This window comes from Parasteatoda tepidariorum, chromosome 6, assembly GCF_043381705.1.
Source record: "Parasteatoda tepidariorum isolate YZ-2023 chromosome 6, CAS_Ptep_4.0, whole genome shotgun sequence".
NCBI classification, from domain to species: domain Eukaryota; kingdom Metazoa; phylum Arthropoda; class Arachnida; order Araneae; family Theridiidae; genus Parasteatoda; species Parasteatoda tepidariorum.
Genome location: NC_092209.1, coordinates 58,787,792 through 58,812,182, shown reverse-complemented (window position 1 = coordinate 58,812,182; position 24,391 = coordinate 58,787,792). Strand labels below are relative to the sequence as shown.

Here is a 24,391-nt window from a genome sequence, read left to right as displayed (position 1 = left end):
TAAGTTATCTGTCAATTATCATGTCAATTTATCCGATGGTACTGCGTTTTTTAAATGAATCAAATATGACGTTTGCCAGTTCCACAATCAAGCCAATGATTTACAGAGGTTTCTGCACAGAAATCTGAAAGAGGTTTTCCATTTAGGTAGATGTTCATAAAAGCGTTTAACGCTTCTTGTTTAACACCTGTAAGTAATGTGTTTTTTTGTAAGTTCATTGCTGAAAAGCCCCTTTCAACCGCTGCAGTACTCCCAGACAGAGAAAACATCAATTCCACCATGCACAGTATGTTGCTGTATTTCGAGATTAGAGGGTCATTTTAGAAGTGAGGAGCTTGTAAGATGACAAAAATTGAAAATATATCACGAACATTAACGGGAAAATGGCCGTCCGCGCGGACGTTGGATTCGAGAAATTTGTTGTCCGCAGGCAATTTTTGACCGCCGAGGACGGGCGGACGGGCGGTTTTTCGAGCCCTGTGTTTTATTTCATTCATTCATGTCTCGCGAGTCTAGAAATTCAGTGCCTATATGTGAGTGCTTGAAACATGTTGATTTCCTTTACCCTTATAATTTTTGAATCAAATGAAGTTTTTAGATTATCATATACTTAGGTAATCTAATCTTTCAATTGAAAAGCTCTTGATCAGCTTTTTCTTTCTAATTGCTTTAATTAAACATTTTTGCCGATTAATATGTTCTAAATAAGTTTACCTTTTAGGTGCCCTACAGCTGATCCTGAAAAACCTTTTGGTGGCTCATCATTGTAAAACAAATATGTTGCAGCCTGAAATAATATTTATAATATATTTAATTATATTCATTAAAATAATTATCGACTAATAATTTTATTTAAAGTTAACAAAACTGAAAATGATATAAATCGTAATATAACTTTTATTATTGATTATAATGCTTTTTAAAGCTAAGTTTATCTGTTTGATTAAGTTTATAAGATGTTAAGTAATCATTACTTTAATGTATAATTTTAGAATCCTGGTCTGAAATAAATAAAAAAAAATTGCACATCAGGGTCTCAAATTTACATTTAAGCGAGAAAAGCTCAAAACGTCATCAAAATATGACGAAACACTATTCAGAAAAGCAGGATTAAGAACATAAAGTTGTTGAATAAGACTCGAAGGTTTATCCAATATACAATTTTCCATCTCATTTCAGTTACCAACGGCAATCAAACAGATTTTGTTGCTTCTGAAATCACCTTAATGAATTGATAAGTTTTGAATATGTTTGACAGTAAATTATTATTTTTTTCGAAACTGTTTGAATTAAATTCGATTCTATTAAACTCAATTCTACAAAGTCCCGCAGTGGACTGATCGTTAAGACACGGTTCCCAGTAGATCACCGAAATCAAGCATCACTGTTGCGGTCAGTGTGCTGGTGGGTGACCTTTTGGATCAGTCTGAGTAGTGACCGAGAGTCTGCAGTATTAGTCCTCGTTAAACTGTTCTACCGCAAAGTGCTCGACTTCGCGCGCAGGTCGTCGGGCTACCGAAGAGGGGGTGCCATCCCCTCTGCAGAGGATCAAAATTGTAACGGCATGTCTTCGGATCATCCTCAGGGATGTTTCCGAGACCGTCGCCAATAGCCCATTGTGCAGCTCTAGTGCGACGTAAATGAACAACAACATTTCTGCAAAAAATGGTCCCTTACATAATCTTTTTTTCATTGACGTAATTATATATTTAATATTTGTACTTTAGAATATATAATTATTAGCAATTTCACATACGTTTTCATTTCTTTTCAGATCTTTCCAAGTTTTCCCCAACATTGAATTTTCATCCGTAATGGAAATTGAAGATAATTTCCAAGAATTCGGATCAGATGATGTCAAATATGCATATTTTGATCCATGAGGAGATTCTTCAAGTCTGGGTAACTTATAGAGAATGAACCTAAGAGATTTAAATCCAATGATAATATAACATCTATTTAATAAGTAATACTCTATTTATTGGAGTTATACGAGAGTCAATTTTATTGCAAAGTGAAACAAAACTGTTTTCCAATCATAACCCCATCAACCTTTCTGCGTGTTGATTACTGTAAAAAATACCCGTTGTTTCCTCTGAATTTCTCTGCATATTTAACGCTGTCTTTCGAAGCTCCGTCGGCAAGAAAAATAAAAAAACGCCATAGTTCAATTGCCTTACACTTGAAGCAATGCGATGATCTTAAATTATATGTATAATTTTGCCGTAAAGAATTATCTAGGCTTTATAACAGACGAATAACTTAAATATTTGAAAAGTTATTAAATGGTTTTCCACCTAAAGGAAAATTATAAAAATCACTGCCCTATTCTCAGTTTTTGCAAATTTTTATGAGCTCCGGTAATTGGAGCATTGGAGTAAGTTTTTAAATATTAAAAAATTAGATCACAAACGCTTTTGATTTTCACAAAATCGTGACTTTTCTCCATGTTGACGTTTTGAGCCATTATCAAAATAAACGTAGACAGCGCTGGCTTTAGATAGGCTATACTTGATCTAACAGTCATAAATAACAGGCAAACTTAGAGCAGTTATAAGAACAGCATATTATTCGCGAAAAAGCACCATTTCAAAATACGACGGAGCTTTCGAAAAACAGCCTTAATGGTTTAAAGCTTTATTTTTTGGTAAAATGTTTTTCCCCCCGTTTTTCACCCAAATCACAAACAAAATAAAACCGACAGTTGAAATTCTAGATTTTGTCATGCAGTTTTGAGTTCCGTAATTTAACTTTACCTTTTCTCCAATCATTCTAAGATTATTTTCCATACTGTCTCGTATTTTCTAGTTATTGTTCTATGATTTTGAACATCGTGCAAATACAACTACGATTCAACTTTACTGTCGAATTGATACAATACTGAATCAAAATTCCCACGATCACAATTACTTACTAATTAAACTCTTCAGCCGCAATGGCTCAGGTGACAGAGCACGCGCCTCTCAATAAAGTGTACCCGCTTCGAATCTCAACAATGACTGCCCGGTACAAATTTTGCCAACATAAAATATTCACATCTGGTGCGAGTACAGACTTACTTCGCAACTTTCACTGAGAAAACTTGTTCTTATATGATAAAAGTCTGTTGAGAGAACAGATTTAATTTTGTTGTAAAAACTTGTTTTGTTACGGTAAAAAATCTGCCTGATAAAGGATTTTCTACGAAAAAAAGAACAAGTTTTCTTTGAATAAAATAAAAAAAAAACTTGTTCTTGTAAGTAAAAAAACCTTTGAGGCCACGGATTTACTTTGTAAGTTTTGTGGTTTGCACAACCAACCCAGCTGTTGGTTCAAAGCCGTAAATTCTATGGATTTTTTTTACAGCTTTTGATGTGGAATTCGAATTTGAACTAAGAGATTACGGGTGATCTCAGAAGAAGCAAAAATGATATTTTTTTTTGAAATTTTTATTTACATTTGAAAGAGATAAAAAACGATGTTTTACGAAATTAAATATCACTAAAAGTACAAAAGTTAAAATAATTTAGTTAAGTAAATAATGTCTGATTAACCGAGATACTTCAACTATGTGATACAAAAAATGTTATGAGTTCCAGGAACATGATTTAGAGTCGTAAAGCTTGTGCACTACTCAAAAGCGCATATAGTTGAGATGTTTAAGTTAATTTTTGACAAAACCAGTTACTAGTTGAAAAAAATAAAGACAATGTAAAATTTAATAAAAGAACTGAATTTTATTATTTATACATTTTGTAATTATACTTAATTATATATTTTTTTATTTTATAAATTTGCTTTTTTTCATTGAATTTAGGTTTGCTAAAACATATTAGCTAATATGAAAATATGTCACTTCATTTAAAATGGTACAACCAATTTGGATTTGTATTCTGAAGTTATGTTTCACAAGGAATTATCGAAAACAATATCTTACTACTACGTTTGGTGCACGAAATCGGGATCAAATGTTTGCTCAGAGACTCAGAGGAGATGTCACGACATTATCAAAATTTTCACCCAAATTTCAAATTTAGTTGCAAATGTTTTTCTGAATCTTTATTTAATTAAATATTTTAATCTAATCATTTATAGATGCAAATGTATTTTACGTAAAAAAAACCCCTAAAACTCTCAGTTTTGCACAGTTAAATATGCTAATTAATTAGTGCAGATTATATTTAAGCTACGAAATCAGACATAAAAACGTAGTTTTTTTGAATAAAAATTTCTTTTTTTAGATGGATTCGGATTTTGGATTTCCAAAATATAGAAAGTAGCCGAAATCAGGGAAAGAAGACGCAATGTGGTTCCAATAGTTTAGTCAGGAGAGCAATCCTAATTTTAGACCCCTTCGTATTAATTTTCCTTTTTGCACATTTCGCCCCATCTCGAGATCTTTTTAAGTGAATTGAAAAATTTTTGCACGCAATTATGAAATTTGTTTATGCAAAGATAATTCCATGCAAAAACGAATTTTAGAAAATATGAATTACTAATAGGCTGCGCCCCCTGCTCGCTCATGCTCGTCAACCCCCGAAAATTGCTACACTATCTTATATGGCTCCAAACTTCGCAAACCAAGCTCGCGTCACTCGCTACTAACTTAGCTACATTGCAAATGCACAAAGTTCTAAGAATTCAAAGCAATCATTCAAATCCACATAACAACTTTAAAAAAAAAAAAAAATTACATCTTTTTAGTAAATACTAAGTCATTAAAATAAATTTGAATTCAAATAAATGACATGCAATTCGTTAAACCTATTAGAAATGTGCTATAGTATAATTCGTGATATAAATCAAAAATCGACAAATAAATTCGTAATATATAAATTCGTGAAAAAAAGCGTTTTCGACAAAATACTAAAATAGGGATCTATCGACAAAGACTACTCACTTCTGCCTAGCTTAATAGTATGAGATTATAGGATGAATTTCGGAAGAGATCCCACTTGGTGAGAATGCTCTCTCTGGTTATTTCAGTTTCCGTTTTTAAAAAGTGCAATATGTCGAGCCACCTCAGCTAGATTTGGCATGTGACATTTTTAGCGACTATCATTAGTCAATTTTCTAGCGTTGCCATTCGGGGAGTTGTAATGAGGCTTTTTTTGTCGCTATGTAAGAGAAATATATATATATATATTGATTTTTTCATAATTTTATTAAACAATAGTCGTAAAATTTTGAATTGTAAGATATATAATTTTTGCATCATTTTAAGGTACGTAATTTTACATGGCAAAATACAAAATTTGCCCGAAACTGGTTGAATAGTTCCTGAGAATTTTAAAAATACGGCTTCTTAAAAATTCGATTTCTCAGGAACTATTCATATGATAAATAACACAATGTCAGGCAAATAGTCAATTATTAATGGTTTTTTTTAAAAAAAACAAGTAAAAACACTTTTAGCCAACTTACCAATCAATGTCTTGATTTTGTTCATTTTTGCAGCTTATTGCAAAGGCTTCTTTAATATCAAGAGATACACACATGCAAATGTATAAAAAATATACAAGGAAAGGCATATTGTGTAATGGCTAAAATCTGATAATAAAGTGCTTCTAGTTTTGGTGCTTCTTTCTATTTCAAAACTCTTTGTTAATGCACATCGGTACAGTTGAAATTAATGCTTATGTGAGCTCATAAAGTGCTAATTCTAATTCAGGATTCAGAGTTAAGTCACAATTAAGTTCTATACAAATTCTCATTCGTCTGTATTTCGGAAACAAAACTCTTTCAGGCAAATACTGAAAACACGCATTTTTTTATCAAGATAAATGGTCAATTACATTTTATTTGTGTTTGTGAGTTAAGTTTTGTATGCTTAGCTGATAAATGGTTGCAGAAAAATACGTCAGCTGACATGACACGGGTAACTTTTTTAATTTAAAGCATTTGTGTTTTCACAATGCTTATTAAGAAATACTTTTAGATTATTCCCATTGTTTTCATAGCATGCCAAAAATAGAAACGAGACAACTAGAAATAATTCGCAGATAAAATATATTTAGACACTTTTTTCATAAATATTGAAGTTTATTATTACTTAAAAGAATTGCTTAACACTTGAGGCAGAATTTTTATTGAACATACTTTTTCGCACTTTTTTCATTATTTTGTATTGTTTTAGGTCAAAATAAGTAAAAACAAAAATTATATTTAGCATTGTAACAGTTTTTTTAACAAACTAATATAACTTTATTGGGAACAAAACAAACACAAAAATACGAAGAATATATATTCGTCGTCAAGAGGAAAATCCTGTCCAGGCGACAAAGAAAAGTAATACAATAAATTTAAATTAGAAATTTAAAAGAAAAGGGGGGGGATATTACAATCATGAATTATTTTGCTCATCATAAGACATCATATACTGAACACTGTAATAATAGGAAAAAAAAGCCATGAAACTATATAAAAAAGTAACAAAGGTAACATAAGAAATTCATTTGGATTGGCACAAGGCTGGTATAAAAAATCAAATGCTTCCTTTTAAGTGAAAAATAGAAGTCTAAATCGTCAATGTTCATCATAAAAGCCCGCTTAAAAAAAGAATATATTTGGATGTTTTGCAGCTGGAATGGTAATTTATTATATAATTTAGGTGCTAAGTAAAAAAACTGTTTTCGTGAAATTTCTTTTATAAAGTGGGGAATCTCATATATTTCATTTGGTCTCCTTTCAGACACATTAGTTTTTAATTTGCATATTAATTTATTGTTGTGTAAATAAAGTAAAATACGAAAAAATACATTATGGCGAAATGGTAATAGGTTAATTCTTGTATATATATTGGTAGTAGTTATACTTGAATTATTTATATTTAGAGAATTATTGATCTTGAAGCATTTATTCTGAACTGAGATTAAAGGAAGTAAATTAGTTTTTGTTTATTTATGGTTATGAAATAGAGCATGGAGCATCTGATCCTTTTTCTGCGTTAAAAGTAAAATCTTCCGAACTATTATTTTCCAAATTTGCACTTATCTGCTGTTAAATAGATTTAGGAGAACAGTTTTTCATCAATGATAATTCTTTAATTCACAAAATAAATTATTGATAAATTTTCAAATATCAATAAAAAAAGGAATTATAATTCTTTTTTCTTTTTGGATTTAACATTTTAGTAGAAATGAAATTCCGATAATCTAACAGATTTTTTAGTAACTATTAGACTATTTCTTATAATTAAGAATATATTAAAATACATTTTCGTTTATAATTAGAGTGTCAGAAAAAATATATAAAAAGGGACACAGGTGTTCTGCCTGCGTCAAAAGGTTAACACCTTAAAAGCTTATTTTATTTCAGCATTTGAATATTTTATTTAAAATAGGAATAGTATTAAATAGTATTCTGGATAATTCGCACTCACAGTTCTTAATATTTATTTTTATTCTTCCTGCAAATTCAGGTCCAAATCCTAAACCAAAATATGAGAAAACTAGGGATCGAAAAATAATATATCATAATCAGCATTGGCACGACAGACCTGGGTGGGCCATGGCTTTCTCTGGACCATTTTCCCCATCACCAGATCTTTTCAGTTTTAAATAACCTACTTGTTTTTCCAGTGGAGTGCAGTAATCGATGTTTTGGAAGTCCTCTAGCTCTATGACCAATAGGTTTATATACGGAATTCTTATATATCTATGCAAGAATCTAACTTAGCTAGAAAAATTACTTCTGAGAAAGGTGAGATTACAAATATTAAAATGCTACATTTGATTGCCAAATGAAATATGTAGATGTTTCTCTTAATCGTCTTTCACCTCCTCACAATTTGAACAATGAAACAGGTTGGACAGTTTTTATACTTTACTTTCATTAATAGAGATTTGAGAAACTTTCATAACGTTTTAAATTTCCTTTTTTAAATAATATTTTTCTATAACCGTCGTCAAACAGCCGACCCTATTTCGGGTTCAACTTCATAGCCTTGTAACTTTGAGCCCAATCCAGAAGACAAGGGATCTCCTGGATCAAGTATTGGGAGAAATTTGCTTTCGGAGGACTTTTTGATGAAGCTGACACGCATTTCCTTTACATGAAGAGGAAAATCACGAAAACCCTCCACAGTTAGCTTGATGATAAGGGAACTCTAGCCCATGATCCGTCTTCCACTAAGGATATTATATGTCAGTACTGTGGTCGGTGCTTGCTGGGTGCAGAATTCGCATCGACCAGCCATCGCTGCGATTCTTTAAATATATATTTTCAATTCATAAAACGCACATGTTTCTTATTTTTGTTAATGATTCCAAAAATTTGTTCTAAGATTGCCGATTATGAATCTCGCTGGTTTACAGTTAAGCTAACTCGGAGTCTTGTGCCGATGAGCCTGCAACTGCTTCGTGCTCTCGTGCAATCACAGCAATGTATCAAAAAATTTGTAAGTGGGCAATAAAAACTGGATCATGTAGTGATTACAAGTAACTTACAGCTAAGTTAAACAAAGAAAATTTAAATAATGCAACATTCAAATATGGCATTTTTATCAACGAGAATAGGGGAAAATGCATACGAGAATGTCACAAAATAAATATATTAGTAGATAATAATGCAAATCATTGCATAAATTTTGGAAACCGATAGAAAACAATGTAAAAGATTGCATGAATTTAGGAAATGGTTGCTAAATATTGAGTTATAATATAGAAATATTTAGTTAAGCTTTGTAACTATTCCACTCGTATAGTTTCGCTTAAATTAGGAATTTTTTTAAAGGTTATCTTTTTCTAAACAGATATTTCTTTCTTTTAGGGTAAATGTTTTTTAAACATGTATTGCAATCATTTTAATTATATGTTGTATAGCATATACAGTATGTTTATGATATGTATAGTATTTTGTAATTTGTGTAACGTTTTAATGCTTATTTTAGCTTAGATTTTTTAATGAAAATAACATGAATATTGCGTTTGTACATGCTTTAAGAACTTTATACACTATACTTTTAAAATTGTAAGCATGCTATTTAGTTATTCATAACACGTGAATTCAAGTTTAATGGTTCTACTTTACATTCATGATACTTTAATTAAATCAGATTATGAAGAAGAATTAAATGTTTTTCAGTAGCAATAATATTTTATTAACATTCTCCTGTCTCTGCAATAATATTATTGAATGCACTCCAAACTTTGGAAGATTGAAAACATAAAGCACCCCCGCCTCGCTTCTGTTGAGAAACCTAAAAGAAAATCAAATGATTATCAGTTTTAAACTATAGTAAAAGGAATGTTTAATGCTAAGAATGTTAAATACAAGTAATATTTTCGTAATATTTTTTGAAAATTCGGTTTATCAGTTTCGGTTTCAAATATTCTTTCAAAATATCAAAATAAACTAGATTACATTTTTTTTAAAAATTAAGCTCGTTGTAACCGGTCATATTAAATTTTAAGTTTTGTAATTTTAAATTCTATAATTTTACTAAAAACATCGAAGAACTTTTTTTTTCTTGCATTTCTTTAAATACTTAATCTTGTCTAATTTGAGAGTAGGGATTGGAAGTCTGGAATTAGTTTTTAGTATAAAGATACAGATTTCTTTTTAAAAATGACATTTTCAGTCTATAATTTGTATTCAAGTTAAAGTATGTTATAAAATTGCATAGTAAAATATGTCCGAAAATGTCGCCACAAGCGCCAGGGGTGCTATCTAATTATAACCGGCTCAGAAGCACACGAAGAAACAGTTCATTATGGAAAAGAGCCGCTAGTGGCGTAGGATGATTGTTCTGGCATGGGTTGCAGTGCAATTTTAATCCTGATGATGTGCCCTATAGCAACATTTTTGCTGCCGAATTTATGAGAGAGTAAATGATTGCAGATATGAAATTTGCAATTGGAAAGAATTTAAGGTCCTGTTAATTAAAATCTCATGCAGCAGAAAAAAAACTTCCTCAGTGTTTTTTACTGTTCTTTTTAATTATTATTAAAAAAACAGTTGCGCGAGATTTCTACTTTGAATCTTATTACCCCTTTATTATTTTGTCCTTAATCTGTGGTTTTTAATTAACCCATAATTTATAAATTAAAATAAAGGGAACAGATTACATAAAATCGCTCGTAGTATAGATGTTGTTAAATTTTCAATAAAATCGAATGTTACTCATAGTTTGAAATTTTTAATTTTAAATTTCATATTTAGAAGTTTTTTGGTAAAAATTTTTTCTTCAAATGCAAATGAAAATTATCAGCTGAAGTTAAGTAAACAAGTCTGTAAATGAATAATCGTTGAATAAATAGAGAAAGAAAAAAATTAAAATTCTGTAAAAAACGTGCAACTTATAACAAGAGAAAATAAGCAAGAAGGCAAAAAGCAAGCGAAAAATTTGAAAATTGTTTCAGTAGTTTTTCAGAAAACTACAGGGTAAATCATGAGTTAGCCTTTCTGTTAACTAATTAGATCGTTTAGGCTTTTCCAAAAAAAAAAAGTTTATAAAAATTTATTCGTTTCTCTTAGAAGCTGCGACCTTTCAAACTTCTCAAATTTCTTTTTTATTCATTTAAATCTTTAACTAGCTTTAAAGTATTTCAACCAATACACATTTTTTTGAAGTTTCAAAAATATAATGTTTGATATTGAAATCTTTAATAAAATGTTTTTTGCAAATAATTGTGTTTGATCGAAAATGAATATTGGATGACTAAAAATTAAAAAAAAAAAAATGCGTGTTATAAAAAAAAGATAAAAAAAAGTCTTTGATATTCCATTTAGTAGTTTCTGAACAACTACATCGAAGTTAACCATTTCGTACACTGCTTAGCTCTTGTGACTCTCTTTAAAGTTTAAAAAAAATACTTACGAAAACTCGATAGTGCAAACCACAAATTGTCTTCCTTGGTTGTACGAACCTTAACTTATGCGGAGAATGATCTCGCATTATGTCTAGTTATTCAAATATAATAAAAATATTATTTTGGAAATCACGCTGTTGTTTTGCGAATTTAAATGTATAGAAATGAAATGCGGACAACAAAAATTAGAATAAAAAAAAAGTCGATGATGATCAATTTAACAATTTTCGAAAACTACACAAAAGTTAGCCATTTTGTAGTTGGCTTAGAGCTTGTGATTCTCTGGCGAAATAACTATGGTAACTTGATAATGCAATCTTCGAATTATTTTCCTCCGTTGTATGAATTTCAACAGATGAATGATGAACAGATGAACTGAGAATGATTTCGCATTAAATTTAGTTATGTAAAGATAAAAAAAAGGGATTTTTTAGAAAATAGTGCTGTTGTTTGGTACCTTTAAACTGCCAAACGAAAACTGAAATGAATTATTTTGTAAGGTTGTTTTTGAAGGCTCTGTTGTCGCATGAAATAATGCTTTTTACGCTATTAGTGCTTTTACTTCTTTTTTTATTATGCTATTTTCATAACTTCTGTGAGTTTGCAACAGTTACTCATGACTGCTAGGCCAAGTTTAGCCTGTATTTAGGCCGTGATTTCTATGTATATTCTGGGGCATTGGCGCAAAATGTCAATATGGAGAAAAGTCACAGTTTTGAAAGCGTTTGTAGTCTAGTTTCCAAATATTTAAAAACTTACTCCAATATTGCATATTCTGGGCTCATAAAAATTCGCAGTAAATTAGGATAAGGCATTAATTTTGATAACTTTTCCTTAGGTGGAAACATGTCACCAAACTGGTGAATTTAAAACAAAATTTTAGAATATTTAGAAGAAGAATTTAGAATATTTAGAAGAATTTTAAAATATTTTAGTTATTCGTCTTTTCTAAAACTCAGATAATTCTTCACTCCAAAATGACATATATATATACAGTAAAACTTGTGTAAGTTGACCACTTGTGGTGCATTGTTTTAGTGGTCAACTTATAGAGGGGAAGGGTCATTGTTTACTATTTCGTTTCTTATATCATGTTGCTATATATTAAATTGTTTTTTTTTTTTACTTGACTTAAAAATTTTATTCAGAAAATATGCAAAGGAATATCTTAAGAAATGTGTTTAAACTTGAATGAACTTCAATTTGATACACATAATTCTAATCTTTAACTAATTTTTTAAAAAAAATTATTTTGTTAGTCATGCATGGGAAGTGCTTAATAAATATAATTTCTTAAAATATCAGAACACGAAAACATGTAATTTGAAAACTTTAACAAAATAAAATTATTTGAACACTTTAAAATTTATTTACTACACTTAAAGATCAAAGACCATAAATGAAGGATCAAAGCATATTTCAGAGAATTCCTTTATTCAAATGCTCACTATTGCAACTGGAAGAGCAACTTTTCAACTAACACATCTGTTTTCAATGAACTGATGAAAGAAGTGGTCAAAAGCTGACCCCTTACAGTTTCCCCTGATGGTCAACTCACTAAAGGGCTTAGATTAGCTTTTTACACTATTTCACCAAACAAGTGAAATTTTAACATACATTGCCAAAATGGCAGAAAATTTTCTGAATTTTTTTTCTTCTGATCAACTTATGAGGGTTTTAGAATAGAATTTCATAATACTCCTAGATAAAATTGACTTATTTCAGTGGTCAACATACAAGATAGACAGATGGTCAAGTTACAAAGGTTTTGCTTTTTTATATTATATAGGAAAAATTGCGTTCTTGATAATTGAGGTCAACTTATGCAGGTGCCCAACTTACAAGGGTGGTCAACTTGGCAGGTTTCACTGTATATAGTTTGAAATTATAGTTTTGCTTCAAGTGTACTTACACTGCGACGTTTTTTTTTTTGTTTCTTTGGATAAAGAACTTCGAAAAAGCATGTTAAGTTAGGTAAGGTGGGGAAAAGAAGATCAGATTAAAAAAGGAGCTATTATACACAGAAACAATTCAGATTCAATACCATTCTGTTCATATCCGTGATGCAAATCCATTTCATCTTATTCCTGGTTGAAATGGCCCATTTACTGTGATCTTCAAATGATTGAAAATCAATCATTTTTTTTCTTCTGCCATCTTTTACAGTCATATTGATAGCCACAATATCGTTTACAGTGTATTTGGTTCTGCAAGTTTCGTTCATATTCTTTCCTCTTCGCCATGTTTCAACCAGTAGGGATGATTTAATGCCAGGTGCAATGATATCGCCATATAAATCTGTAAAATAAACAATCTTATGTATAACAGAAAATAGTGTTACTTCAGTTATAGTAATCATGACTCTAATAATTTGGTCAAATAAATTTTAAAGTAGCATCATATGTAACATCAGATGAAGATATCGCAATAATTACGAAAGGGATGTACGAAATTTACGAACGAGAGTCTGATTAGTACTATTTTACAACAATTTAACAACAATATTATTCCCATATGGTGTTGCTATATTTCAAAAACTATGTTATTTTATGCAGGGTGTTATGTAAAGACTGCTGTTAATATGTATATTAAAAACACTTGTCGAAAAGGAAAGCAGAGAGTTAAATTGAGACATTGGATGTCACAAATTAATATTTAACAAAGGAAAAAACAAAAACGTTACCGAAATATGATTAATAATAATAGAGGAAGGCAGATGTAATACCCACCAAAACAAGCTTAATTGGAGGTTTAAATTGAAGAATTTCTAATAATTGTTTTTCAACTCCTCTCTGGTTTCCTACCTAAATAAATTTTCCAATGAATCTTGCTTCGTATGACTTCCTGAACTATGCTTTGATAAACTTCGAATATGTTTTTGTTTTTTCCTCGATTAAATATAAATTTGCGAACCTCAACTTATACTTCTTTAATAAGGATTTTAAAAATACATACTAAAGGTCATCTTAACGAAACACCTTGTGTATTTATATCTTTAAAAATATTTGAATTCGTAGCAATGAATAATTTACTTTAGTTATTGCACAAAACAGATGATAATGGCTATGATGGAAAATGGGGAATATGTAAAAAACAAAGTAAAAAATGATGTTTTAAAGTATCCTTACATTAGAGATTAGATTATAATATTTTTTTTGAATAAATGTTTTTCTAACGTTACGTTCTTGAGGAACAATATAAAACCATCCAAATCCTGCTTTTTTCATGGATGGTTTTTACAAGAGGTAGACAGAAAGTATTGTAGATAGAAAATATTCTTTACTCAGCCAGTGCTTTGTACAGTTGTCATGCATCTTTAATTTATATGTTGTGGCGGTGAAAGTATTTTCAATTTAAATTTTTAAGACCACATATTGAAATAAAAAACTTACATTTTGTTTCTACTTTAAATATAAAAATAAAACCTTACTTAAAATGTGTAAAAGCTGGCAGCTATGCAATCTAAACTTTCGATAACGCTAAAATTGATGCACTATGAAGATATCGGCTAGCATTTTCATTAATTCAAAATAAAAAAAAGACACAATTTTTCTTATGATTTTGATGTAAGATGATAGTAACGGAGCAAAATATTTTAACATGAAGACGATAATATTTTAAAGTTAGAAGCATGCAGCTTTTGAATTTGAATAATAATCAATACCAAAAGAGAATGAATCACTGTACAGATTTTGATATTTTGGTTTTGAGGGCATTTCCATTGACTTTTGCAGATTACGCGAAAACATTTATGTATATCTAATACAAATATTTTACTGACATGAATTTTTATTTAGAAAATTTTCGTCTTCATAAAAAAAACCCTGTCTGCTTTAAGTATAAAGCCGAACGCAACGACAACTTTCATGAAAAAACAAAAATTATCATTATTACTTATATTAAAATTGTCCGTGTTGTTTTACAAAATATTTTAATTTGTAATGAACTAATATTATAAATATAACTATAATATTGTCTAATTGTAATATTATAATAGTATGCAATTTTAATATTATATAATTGTCAGTTGTTATAATTTTCATAATATTTTAAAGTTGGAAGTATACAGCTTTCGCGAATAGGAATTATAATCAATACCAAAAGTTAATAAATCATTGTATCCCTTTTGGGGTTTTGGTATTAAGCGTATTATCATTGACATTTGAAGATTGCACGAAAAAACTTATATTTTATGTGTATCTAATACTTTTTTAGTGACAAAAAGTTTTATTTAGAAAATTGTAGCTTTCATAAAAAAAACTTAATTCTTTAAGTCCAAAGCCCAACACAATGGCCACATTCCTGAAGTAACAAAAATTATCATAAAATATTATTTATAATATATTGTAAGTATTATTTTACGATAATTTTAATGTTTAAAATGAGCTAATATTACAGGATTATAATATGCTATAATTAAAACATTATATAATTATAATATTAAATAGTTATAATATTATATAATTGTAATATTAGCTTTTGGGAGGAAAATTTGAATAACAAAATGTAGAGGAAAAGTCTTATATAGCTGAACGGACAAACATATTGTATTTTCTCACCTTTTTTACATTTGCTAGCCTTTGCAAAACTGATGAAGACGTGGTATCCTGCGCTTTTCAATTCACTTTTATTTGTCAGGTTTCCAGATCGAACAAATTTTGGCTTCTTCTCAAACAGTGATTTTGAATATTTGTCAAGTTTCGAACTCATTTTATCAGATATTTGCTTCAGATGGATTTTTGGATTGGTGAATAGCAAATGTTTACCTGCAATTAAAGTCTCAATAAATATCCTAAAAGAACAAAAATTAAATTATGAAATTAATTGATGACATACTGTAAGAGCTAAATAATTCAATTTTTTAATGCAAGATTTAAATTATTTTCATTGTTTGTCATGTTAAGTTGGCAAGTGTATGCATCATGCAGACTAACATCTTGGGACAAACTAAAGGAAGAAGTATCCTTTTGTTTTTTTTTTAAACGAAATTAAAATAGTTTCTGATTCCTATACCTTCGGCCAGTGTCAGAATTTCACCTTGTATTGGTGTCAAAAATACATCCTGGACTGATGTAAAGTTTATGCTACAGTTATAGACGCAAGTTAGGACAAATTTAATTCCGTGTGGACTTTCGCGTATACAAACTGTAATAAATTTTGATGTTCTCGGTAAATTTATGAATGTTTGAAAGGTTTCAATAAAATATTAATAAGTATAACGTTTTTTTTAAATATTTATTTTAGCTATAATAGAATGCTTGAAAACTTTATTAAATATAAGATTTTACTCCATGACTATTCAGCTTTCAAGGCTAGAAAAAAATATACTCAAAATGAGTTTTATGCAAGGTGTACTATCCAGTGGTCTCAGGTGCAACATATGAGGTGATGAGATAAAGTTCTGATTGTTTAACCGTATTAGGTGAAAGCAGTTCGTAAACGGTTTTTCTTTCAGTTAACAGTTTGAATACCCACTTATTTATGATTACTTGACTGTTTCGTTAGAATATGGCAAAATAACAATTAAATAAGTTATTGTTTAACCATTTTTTCAGAGAAATTTCTAATAGTTTGTGGAAATAAAATTTTATTCTCATTAAATTACGAGAACTTGAATCATATTTAGTTAAATAAGAAAAAAAAATGTTTAAATCATTTTAGCAGTGACATTTGTGCATGAGCTTAAGTTTATAAAAATGAAAATTATTTTCATTCATTACTAAAACAAATATTACCTTAAATGCAACATAGTTAAATGTAGTAATGCATACTTACATATTTTATTTAGTTCAGAAACATTGAAATGAACACAAATTGCGCATTGTCCAAACTTAAATGCGTTTTTGGGGTATTCATAACGCTTTATCAAGCCGAATTTCGGAATGGTATGCATCACCCAATATCCAGAATGATCACCAAATGCAAGAAAGCCTGTTAAAATAAATATATTATAAGTATAAATTTAAACAAAGAGACTTAGCTATTAATGAAAGAAAACAAACCTTTCAAGTGACCTGAAGCTGTACCTTTGTAGCCTTTAGGTGGATCATCATTATAGAACAAGTAGGTTGCTGTCTATATTAGTTTTTTTTAAGGAGAAAATATATCAATATTCTTAGTGAAACATAGTAAAATAAAACATTCAAGCGCAATTAAACTAATTTATAATAATATTTTCAATATTGTATGTTGAAAAGAAAATGTTTTAACAAAAATCTTGAAAATTTAAATACTGCGGAAATAACTTTTTATTTCGCCTCTCACCTTTTCACCCTTCAGTGCAATCTTCCCATCAAAATGACCTGAACAAAAAGTACTGTTTGCTATTCCATAACTGGTACAATTTGTCTAAAGCAAGAACTCCCCTATCCATTCGTCTGAACCCGTGGCGGTGACTATGGTAACCAGGTATAACTATTTCAAGTTGGGGGGAGGGTCGTTGTTTAGGACAGGTTTTTGGCTCGGGTCGACGAGAGAAAAGGAATTCTTTTCTTCGTTTTTTTCTTTGTTAGCCCTAGAGTGAAGAGTAGCCACCCTCCCTGGAATGCACTATTCTTGTTACATAGCAGCAGACGGTCTCGGACTTTGTGGCTAGGGGAGTTCTTACCGTAGACAAATTATAATGTTATTTTAATGCCTATTAGAATATAAACCGTTATTTAAATATAGCGACACTCCATAGTTAGGCTCTTTAGAAAGATTTTACCCGCTCCCTCAACGTTATGTGTGCTCACGTACCTATAAGATTTGCGAAGAGCTGTTACCACAAAATAACCTAGGTACTCTACGGCAGGGGTTCCCTATTCCGTTTTGAGGCTGTGGAACCCTAAATGATCGACCTACATTTATTTGGTGGAACCCCAAAACTTCATGAATAAGGTTCATAAAGAGTTGAGAATACATTAATTAACTAAAGACTGTCAACTATTTTAAATATGCGTAATGATATAAATTTTATTAATTATTTTAAAAATATGTAGTGATTGAATGAAGATGGAAAATTTTTCATTATCGTTGGGTTTGTGTCAGAGAGTTGAGTTCGCAGGTCTGGAGTGGCATTAGTCTAGTTGTTAATTAAATTGTAACGCATGTATAAATTAAAAATGAATGAGCTTCAATATGGTTTCCAATAGAATAGAAACGAAAAAGGATGAAAATGAACATTGAGAATGGTGATGAAAGAATCATACTTCTTCATTGTTGAATTTTTTTCTATACGGAAAAGTAACTGAAACATTAAATAAATAATGAATTATTAATTCGATATAGATTTAATTTAGGTTTTAAAAATTATAATTGGTCATAAAATATTTCTATTCTTCAGAGCTTTTGCGATCGTTCCTCGGAACCCTAGGGTTTTTTCGAAATACCGTTTGGGGCTTCAACGCTATTTGAAGGTGCGTTAAGTTACGTTAACGTTATTTAAGTATACATTAGTTCTGAATAAATATTTAAGATATTTTTGAACTCTTACGGTGGTTGGAACTGTCGTTACAACATTTGCATTTGTTTAGACTATAAGATATTAAACAATATTAAATATTAGACAATTAAATATTAGATATTAAATATTAGACAATATTAAACCTAATGGTGATTTTAATCAGCATATCCTGTTACGCGTTCGCAATATTGGATGCAGACTTTCCAAAGGGAAAAAAAAAACTAAACTTATAAAAATCATTACTTTTTCCTTTTTCTTTAGTTGTCTCCATGTTTGTCCTAGCATCGATTTATCGGAACTTATGCTTTTAGAGGACAATTTCCATTCTTTTGCATTTCGTGATGTAATGTAGGCATAAGCTTCACCCTCTTCAAGATGCCTAATATCGGCATCTGATGAAATTTTGGGTAGCTTATACAGAATGAACCTAAATTATCAGTTAAAGCCATATGTAAGAATAACATATTCCCTGTGTTGCGACAGAAAATTAGTATGAGGAATGACCAAATGAAAAGTGGACACGTGAATGGAAGCGTTTGAAATACAAGAGTGATAGTAACACCACCATTTATTGTTATAAACAATTGTAGGAGGTGTGTACCACACGTTACGCACATCGGATTTACAAGCTCAAATGAGAGTATTGAAAGTGATTTTAAAGGTGTGCTAAAGGTGGTTGAGTTTAGAATAAAACAGCGTTTAGTAGTACGGTTTTCAGTAGCAGTGGTTGATTGCGTAGTTTGTTTTTTCATAAAGAGTGCTGAATAAATGTCGCGAATCATATTTCTTCGATCTCCTCTAATCTTTCAATCATTAGTGGTAATCCCTTTATCAATTTCTCTAATAATGTAGTTATTTGAAAATCACGACTTTTATTTACCATAGTCTTTGCAGATCTGATGTTGGCGTCTACCTTTCGTGACAACTTTTACACCATTTGCTTACAGTCCATCGAATTTGTTTGGAAAATTGCTTGAAATACTTAACTACCATTAGACTATAAATTAATATCCGCATTATACTCACCTTTTGCTTTCACACGTTGCTCTGTTCTAAACTCGACCATTTTTAGCACGACTTCACACTTACTCTAAATGCTGTCATATAAAATGTAAAACCTAATCGTGATCAGTTGTATGCAATCTGCAGCACACTTTCTATGAAACCGAGAATGGTGACGCTGTGATCGACATTGGAATATTTTATTATTTTTAGTTTTTTCTATTTCTTAACCGAAGTTGAATAGCCGACCCAATGAAGGCTTCACGAATACCTATATTCAACTCTGTATCCTCGTAATTTTTAAGCCAACCTAGCAGATAAAGAAACACCCGGATCAAGCATTAGGGCAAACTAAGCATCGTGGAAGACTCTCTGATGGAACTAATCGCAATGGGGACAGACCACGAGAACCTCCCATGGTAAATCAAAAGGTAAAGGGATTTTAACCTATGATTAGTCAACCATTGAGGTTATTTAACCTCAGCATTGTGGGCGATGCGAGCTAGGAGCACAATTCGTATCGACCAGCAATCGCTGGAATTTTATCTCGGATCACATCGGTGTGAGGCTCAATCCACGTGCCACTTTTCATTCAGGCAACCCCTATTCAAAATATTGTTAAATTCCAAGACTTAACTAGTAGATGAACTACAGACATTAAATGTATTTATTTTTTATATTAGTTTAAGTATATGACCAAGTAACTTCAAGTAACTGTATAAGTCCAAGTAACTTAAAAAAATATTTTAAATCATTGTTGGAAAAGATCAATAATATAACACTGGAAGCTTAAATTTAAGCTAATATTCTAATCGCTACTCTGTTTCTAAAAATAATCAGGCACATAGCCATTAAAAAATCTTATTGATGGAAAAAATGATATATTTTTTTAATTGCAACATATAAATATATTGTGTATACAGTTATAAAACACAAGATATTTAATTGTTATATAAATTTATCTATTCATGAAATACGTAATTTTCAGTTGTATATTGACTTTATGAGAAATAAATTTAGGCCTGCATATTTTTAAACATAAATCTTAATCTAACATTTTGATATTATTTTGAAATGAAAGTAACTTAAAAAAAGAATAAAACGCATTCAATATTGATAAAAGAACCTAATTTAAATCTGTGTTTTATTATCCAATGCGTATTTTGGTACATTTTAAAGCTAGAAATTAAATTTTCAAAATAAATAAATAAATAAATAAAAATAAAAGATTTTTTAGTAAATTAATTTATTATAAACTGTTGACTTGATTTCGGTCTATAATTTTGATCTTGGGATTTAGAAAGACACTCTAGAGTTAAAATATACATACCAGTCAACTTTTTTATTATTTTCATCTTTGCAATATAAACAAGAATAATAGCCCACGTATAATATAAAATAAGACAAAATAACAACTACTTTAAGACTTATTAACATTTTGTTGAGCGAAAATGTAACAAAATTAAATAAATTTACAGCAAGACAGTTAAATATAATAAAGAAAAAGTTAAAACAATAACGACTGTTACGTTCATTCTTTCCTTAATTTGTGTATAAACGATAATTAAACTTATTTTTAAACGTAGAAAAATAATTTCGTGTCAATCTTGGTATTATTTTAACTTTAATAATTCTATCTATTTTGCTATCTACTCCTTGTGACGAAATATTTTTCATTATTTTGCTTCCATTGTATTAATTGAGCTACAAATAATAAATACTTCGCCGAATTAATATTTTTATGATAACAGGAATGGAGTTGGTGATATTTATATTCTGGTATAAGGATTATTTTTGTAGAATGATCTGATTTTACAGATGCTATATCAAAAAGCATTGAATAACATTAACCTTCTGATTTTTGTAATCTGAGGATAGCCACCCCTCCTTTTTTTATTTTTATTTATTTATTTATCTTCATAACCGTCGTCGAACAGCCGACCCAATTTTGGTTTTACGACTACTAATGTTCAACGCCGTAGCCTTGTAACTTCGAACCAATCCAGAAGACAAGGAAACTCCTGGATCCAGAGGTATTGATTTGTTATGGGAACATGGATGACTTTGCGACTCGACAGATTTAACGTGCATTAGTCACCACTTACTACACGGGGACCACTACACTATTACACTATTAGTCACCACTTACTACACCACTTACTACTCTTCGGCTGGCAGGGATCCAACCCACGAACTCTCGGACATGGGTCCAGTGCCCTACCAACCCGGCTATCCCGGCCTACCTTCCTTGCTTATCACTTTTCGAAAATTTTATGGTCAAGTATTTGATATAGAGGAGGGTTGATGATTATTTTTACCGTTAAAGTTCTTATGATGGGCTAGTGATGTGAAAAAGTTTGAAATATGGACACTTTGATAAAGGTAGGGTGATTTTGGAAGATTTTCCCTTCATAAATTGTTGAGAAAAATTAAAAATACTTCTATGTTTTTTTTGCTCAGTTATTTAAAATTATTTTTATGTATTCCTTCTTGTAGCTTTCCACTATTTTTGATAAGCATCTTCTAATGAAAAAATATTACGCCACAATTGGACTAAATGTGGTTGGTAGGGAGATGTCAGAAATACCATCGCACAGATATACCTTGTACAGGAATACCCCTTCAGAAATACCTTCTTCCAAACATTTTCTCGTAAGTTTCGGGACCTCCTCAAGGGGAAATCTCCTTAAATTTTTTTGAGGGACAATAGAAGTGAAAAGTTTACATTGATGAATAGTTGTAACAAGATGTGATGTTTAAAGGAATTTTCATCTTTAAACTGTATATGATAAAAAATAAATAAAATCAACAATTTTTTCTGTTTTCACTTCTAATTTTTTAAGAAAAACTTTTTTTCAAGCTATTCAAATTTCAGCCCCCTTTTCCTCTCCCAAATATTCCCAAACAATAATCCTAAACATCCTCCTAACAATGTTGGTTAAAAGGGGTAAAAGGGAACCCTAATCTTCCAAATTTTCTTAAGAGGCCCTTGGGAATTTCTTATTATTTATGGGTTTTTAGAGGAAGAAAGGAGAAGCTATAAACTAGCGTCTGAAATAACTCAGAAAATTCAGAAAAAGGTTAAAAAAATTGATTATTGTCATTGATTTTTTCACAAGTTGAAGGATTAATTCTATCAAATCTTCCTACTTGTAAATTTATAGTTTTCAACCCTTCTTGCTCCTCAGAAGACATTTAAAGGTCATAATAATCGCCATCTCCTTCAGAAATAAGGATTATTATAGTTATTAAATTTCGGAAAAAGTTTGGCGAAAAAAGTTTGAGCGATTATCTACGAAGGATTCCTACTCTCTCTCCATAAACTTCTTTTAGTCAAAACTACGACAGAATATTTCTGTTATAAGATAGTGTTAGGGGGAGGAACAGGAAGAAAACACTGAAATTTCATGAAAATCATGTTAAAAAATTGCGAAAAAAAAATCAGAAAAATAAACAATTTAATGATTTTTCTTCTTTTAACAGTTCAAGACAGAAAAATTCCCTCCTTAAAATCTCCCTTCTTGATCAAACTGTTGATGTTTCAGAAGTTCTATCTGCCGCCCGTTAAACAAAACTCATAAATAAGAAATTATTTTTCCTCTTACCCAATCAAATCCACGACCGTAAAATTATCGAAAAGTCTTAATCATGGGCTGTTTTTTTCCCTCCAAGAGACGGTGGGTGATAAAGACGAAAAGGGTGTCATGTTCAGATTCAGGTTTGGTCACTAAAAGATAGAGCCCTGAAAGTGGCTTGGTTTGGGTGATGATGTTCAGATTTTGGAAGTTATTTTGCGAGAAACAAGCATTTTTTTGGCAGCGCAGTGTAATCAATATCTATTTTTTTCTTTTCTACTTTATATATAAACAATCAAAGTAAGAACAATGAATAAAAATTAATAATCATGAAAAATTCATAATCATAAAAATTAATAATCATCACAATGAAATATCAAGAATGAGAAAAAAAAATTTCCGAATATAACCAAAATCTATTATTATTTTCGCTGTTCAAACACCACATATTTTGATAATCAAAAAATATTTGTAAATTATTATAAGCACGGATCGAAGTAAAAGCACGGATCGAAGTAAATTTTCATTATATGAATACCATTGAAGAATTTTCCATCGAGGATTATCACTAAACACTGGGAATCACTGCGCGAATCACTGTATTATCACTAAACTGTACACGCGAACAGAATCGTAGCCATTAAGATGAACTTCTGGAAATGTAGAATCGCTGTCACTTTGAAATAAGCAGGAACTCACAAATATGGAACAGATGGTCTTTAGAGGCATGGAATTCTCGAAAAGGGTAAACGAAACATTTTTTTTTTTTTTTTTAATGTTTTCTCCATAGTCGCACCATTCCAAGAGTAAACACGAGAAGAGTTAGTAGAAAAGGGGAATAAACCATCTTCTTCGTTAAGATGAGTCACTGACTAACGCCGAAATTGATAAATTTGCAGACTATGCTTTCAAGGTTCATCCAAATCCAATTAATTTCGCAGCATTGGCAATGAACTGCTAAGCATTCTCTGTGAAGTCTTCGATCCGTTCGTTAAAAGGCTCAAATCTTCCATCATAGTAGAAGTGTGTTCTTTTAGTTAATTTTTTATTTTTATGTTTTGAAGAAGCATTTAATATTATCCTGCGCCCGTTTCATCAGTTCTTAAAATCCTGCTCGGCTTGTAAAATGATGCAGTCGGACCGAGCAGGAAAACAGACACAGGATTTTAATTAAATCAGAGTAACTTTTATTTGATCATTCTTAGTTGAGTGGGAGCGAAGAAGTGATGTTTACTCCATCAGCAAACAGTCTTTCTGGTAGGGAAAATCTTGCAAAAAATCCTAAAATGTCTCTATTTAGGGAAAAGAGGGAAATCTCAGAAATTACTATTGGTTAATGAACTTGCTCGAGTGATTCCCACGGCTTAAAAGGGAAAAAAGATCTTTATTTAAATGTATGCATACTTTGGCTAAAAATAGATTTAGAAACAGGATGTGGCTTTTAAAAGTGTGAGAAAGTATTTCAAATAGAATAATTAATTAGGAATAAAGTAGGAGTTGTTTTATAGCAAAGAAACTAACATAAAAAGATTAATAAAAGCTTTTTATGTTACATACATTATAATTTTTCATTTTAAAAA

The 24,391-nt window shown here is 30.3% G+C and overlaps 2 protein-coding genes across 2 annotated transcripts in view; both read right to left on the bottom strand.

The window, feature by feature from the left end:
* The window catches only part of LOC107438333 (cell-death-related nuclease 7-like), a 19,989-nt gene extending 14,156 nt beyond the window's left edge, over positions 1–5,833 (bottom strand). The window contains exons 1-3 of the mRNA XM_016050605.3: positions 5,404–5,833; positions 1,757–1,922; positions 715–787 (exon numbers count right to left, since the gene is read on the bottom strand). Coding sequence (XP_015906091.1) covers positions 715–787; positions 1,757–1,922; positions 5,404–5,510 — 346 coding nt within the window. The 5' untranslated portion in view covers positions 5,511–5,833. The remainder of the gene's footprint in view (positions 1–714; positions 788–1,756; positions 1,923–5,403) is intronic.
* A 3,246-nt stretch (positions 5,834–9,079) lies between these two features.
* LOC107438332 (plancitoxin-1-like) lies at positions 9,080–20,701 on the bottom strand. The gene is made up of 7 exons (XM_071181804.1): positions 20,567–20,701; positions 18,478–18,661; positions 16,793–16,865; positions 16,566–16,721; positions 15,350–15,556; positions 12,835–13,088; positions 9,080–9,178 (listed from the first exon to the last, which is right to left on the bottom strand). Exons 1-7 carry the CDS (start codon positions 20,671–20,673, stop codon positions 9,080–9,082), a joined length of 1,080 nt encoding a protein of 359 aa, XP_071037905.1. The 5' UTR covers positions 20,674–20,701.
* Between the last annotated feature and the right edge of the window lie 3,690 nt (positions 20,702–24,391).

Bases quoted from the DNA above. Each gene is read 5' to 3' on its own strand.
- LOC107438332 (XM_071181804.1), bottom strand. From the start codon at position 20,673: ATGTTAATAAGTCTTAAAGTAGTTGTTATTTTGTCTTATTTTATATTA. The intron at 13,089-15,349 runs GTGAGAAAATAC...TTTATTTTACAG, and splicing joins GGCTAGCAAATGTAAAAAAG to ATTTATATGGCGATATCATT. The intron at 9,179-12,834 runs GTATTGAATCTG...ATTTTCTTTTAG, and splicing joins TCACGGATATGAACAGAATG to GTTTCTCAACAGAAGCGAGG.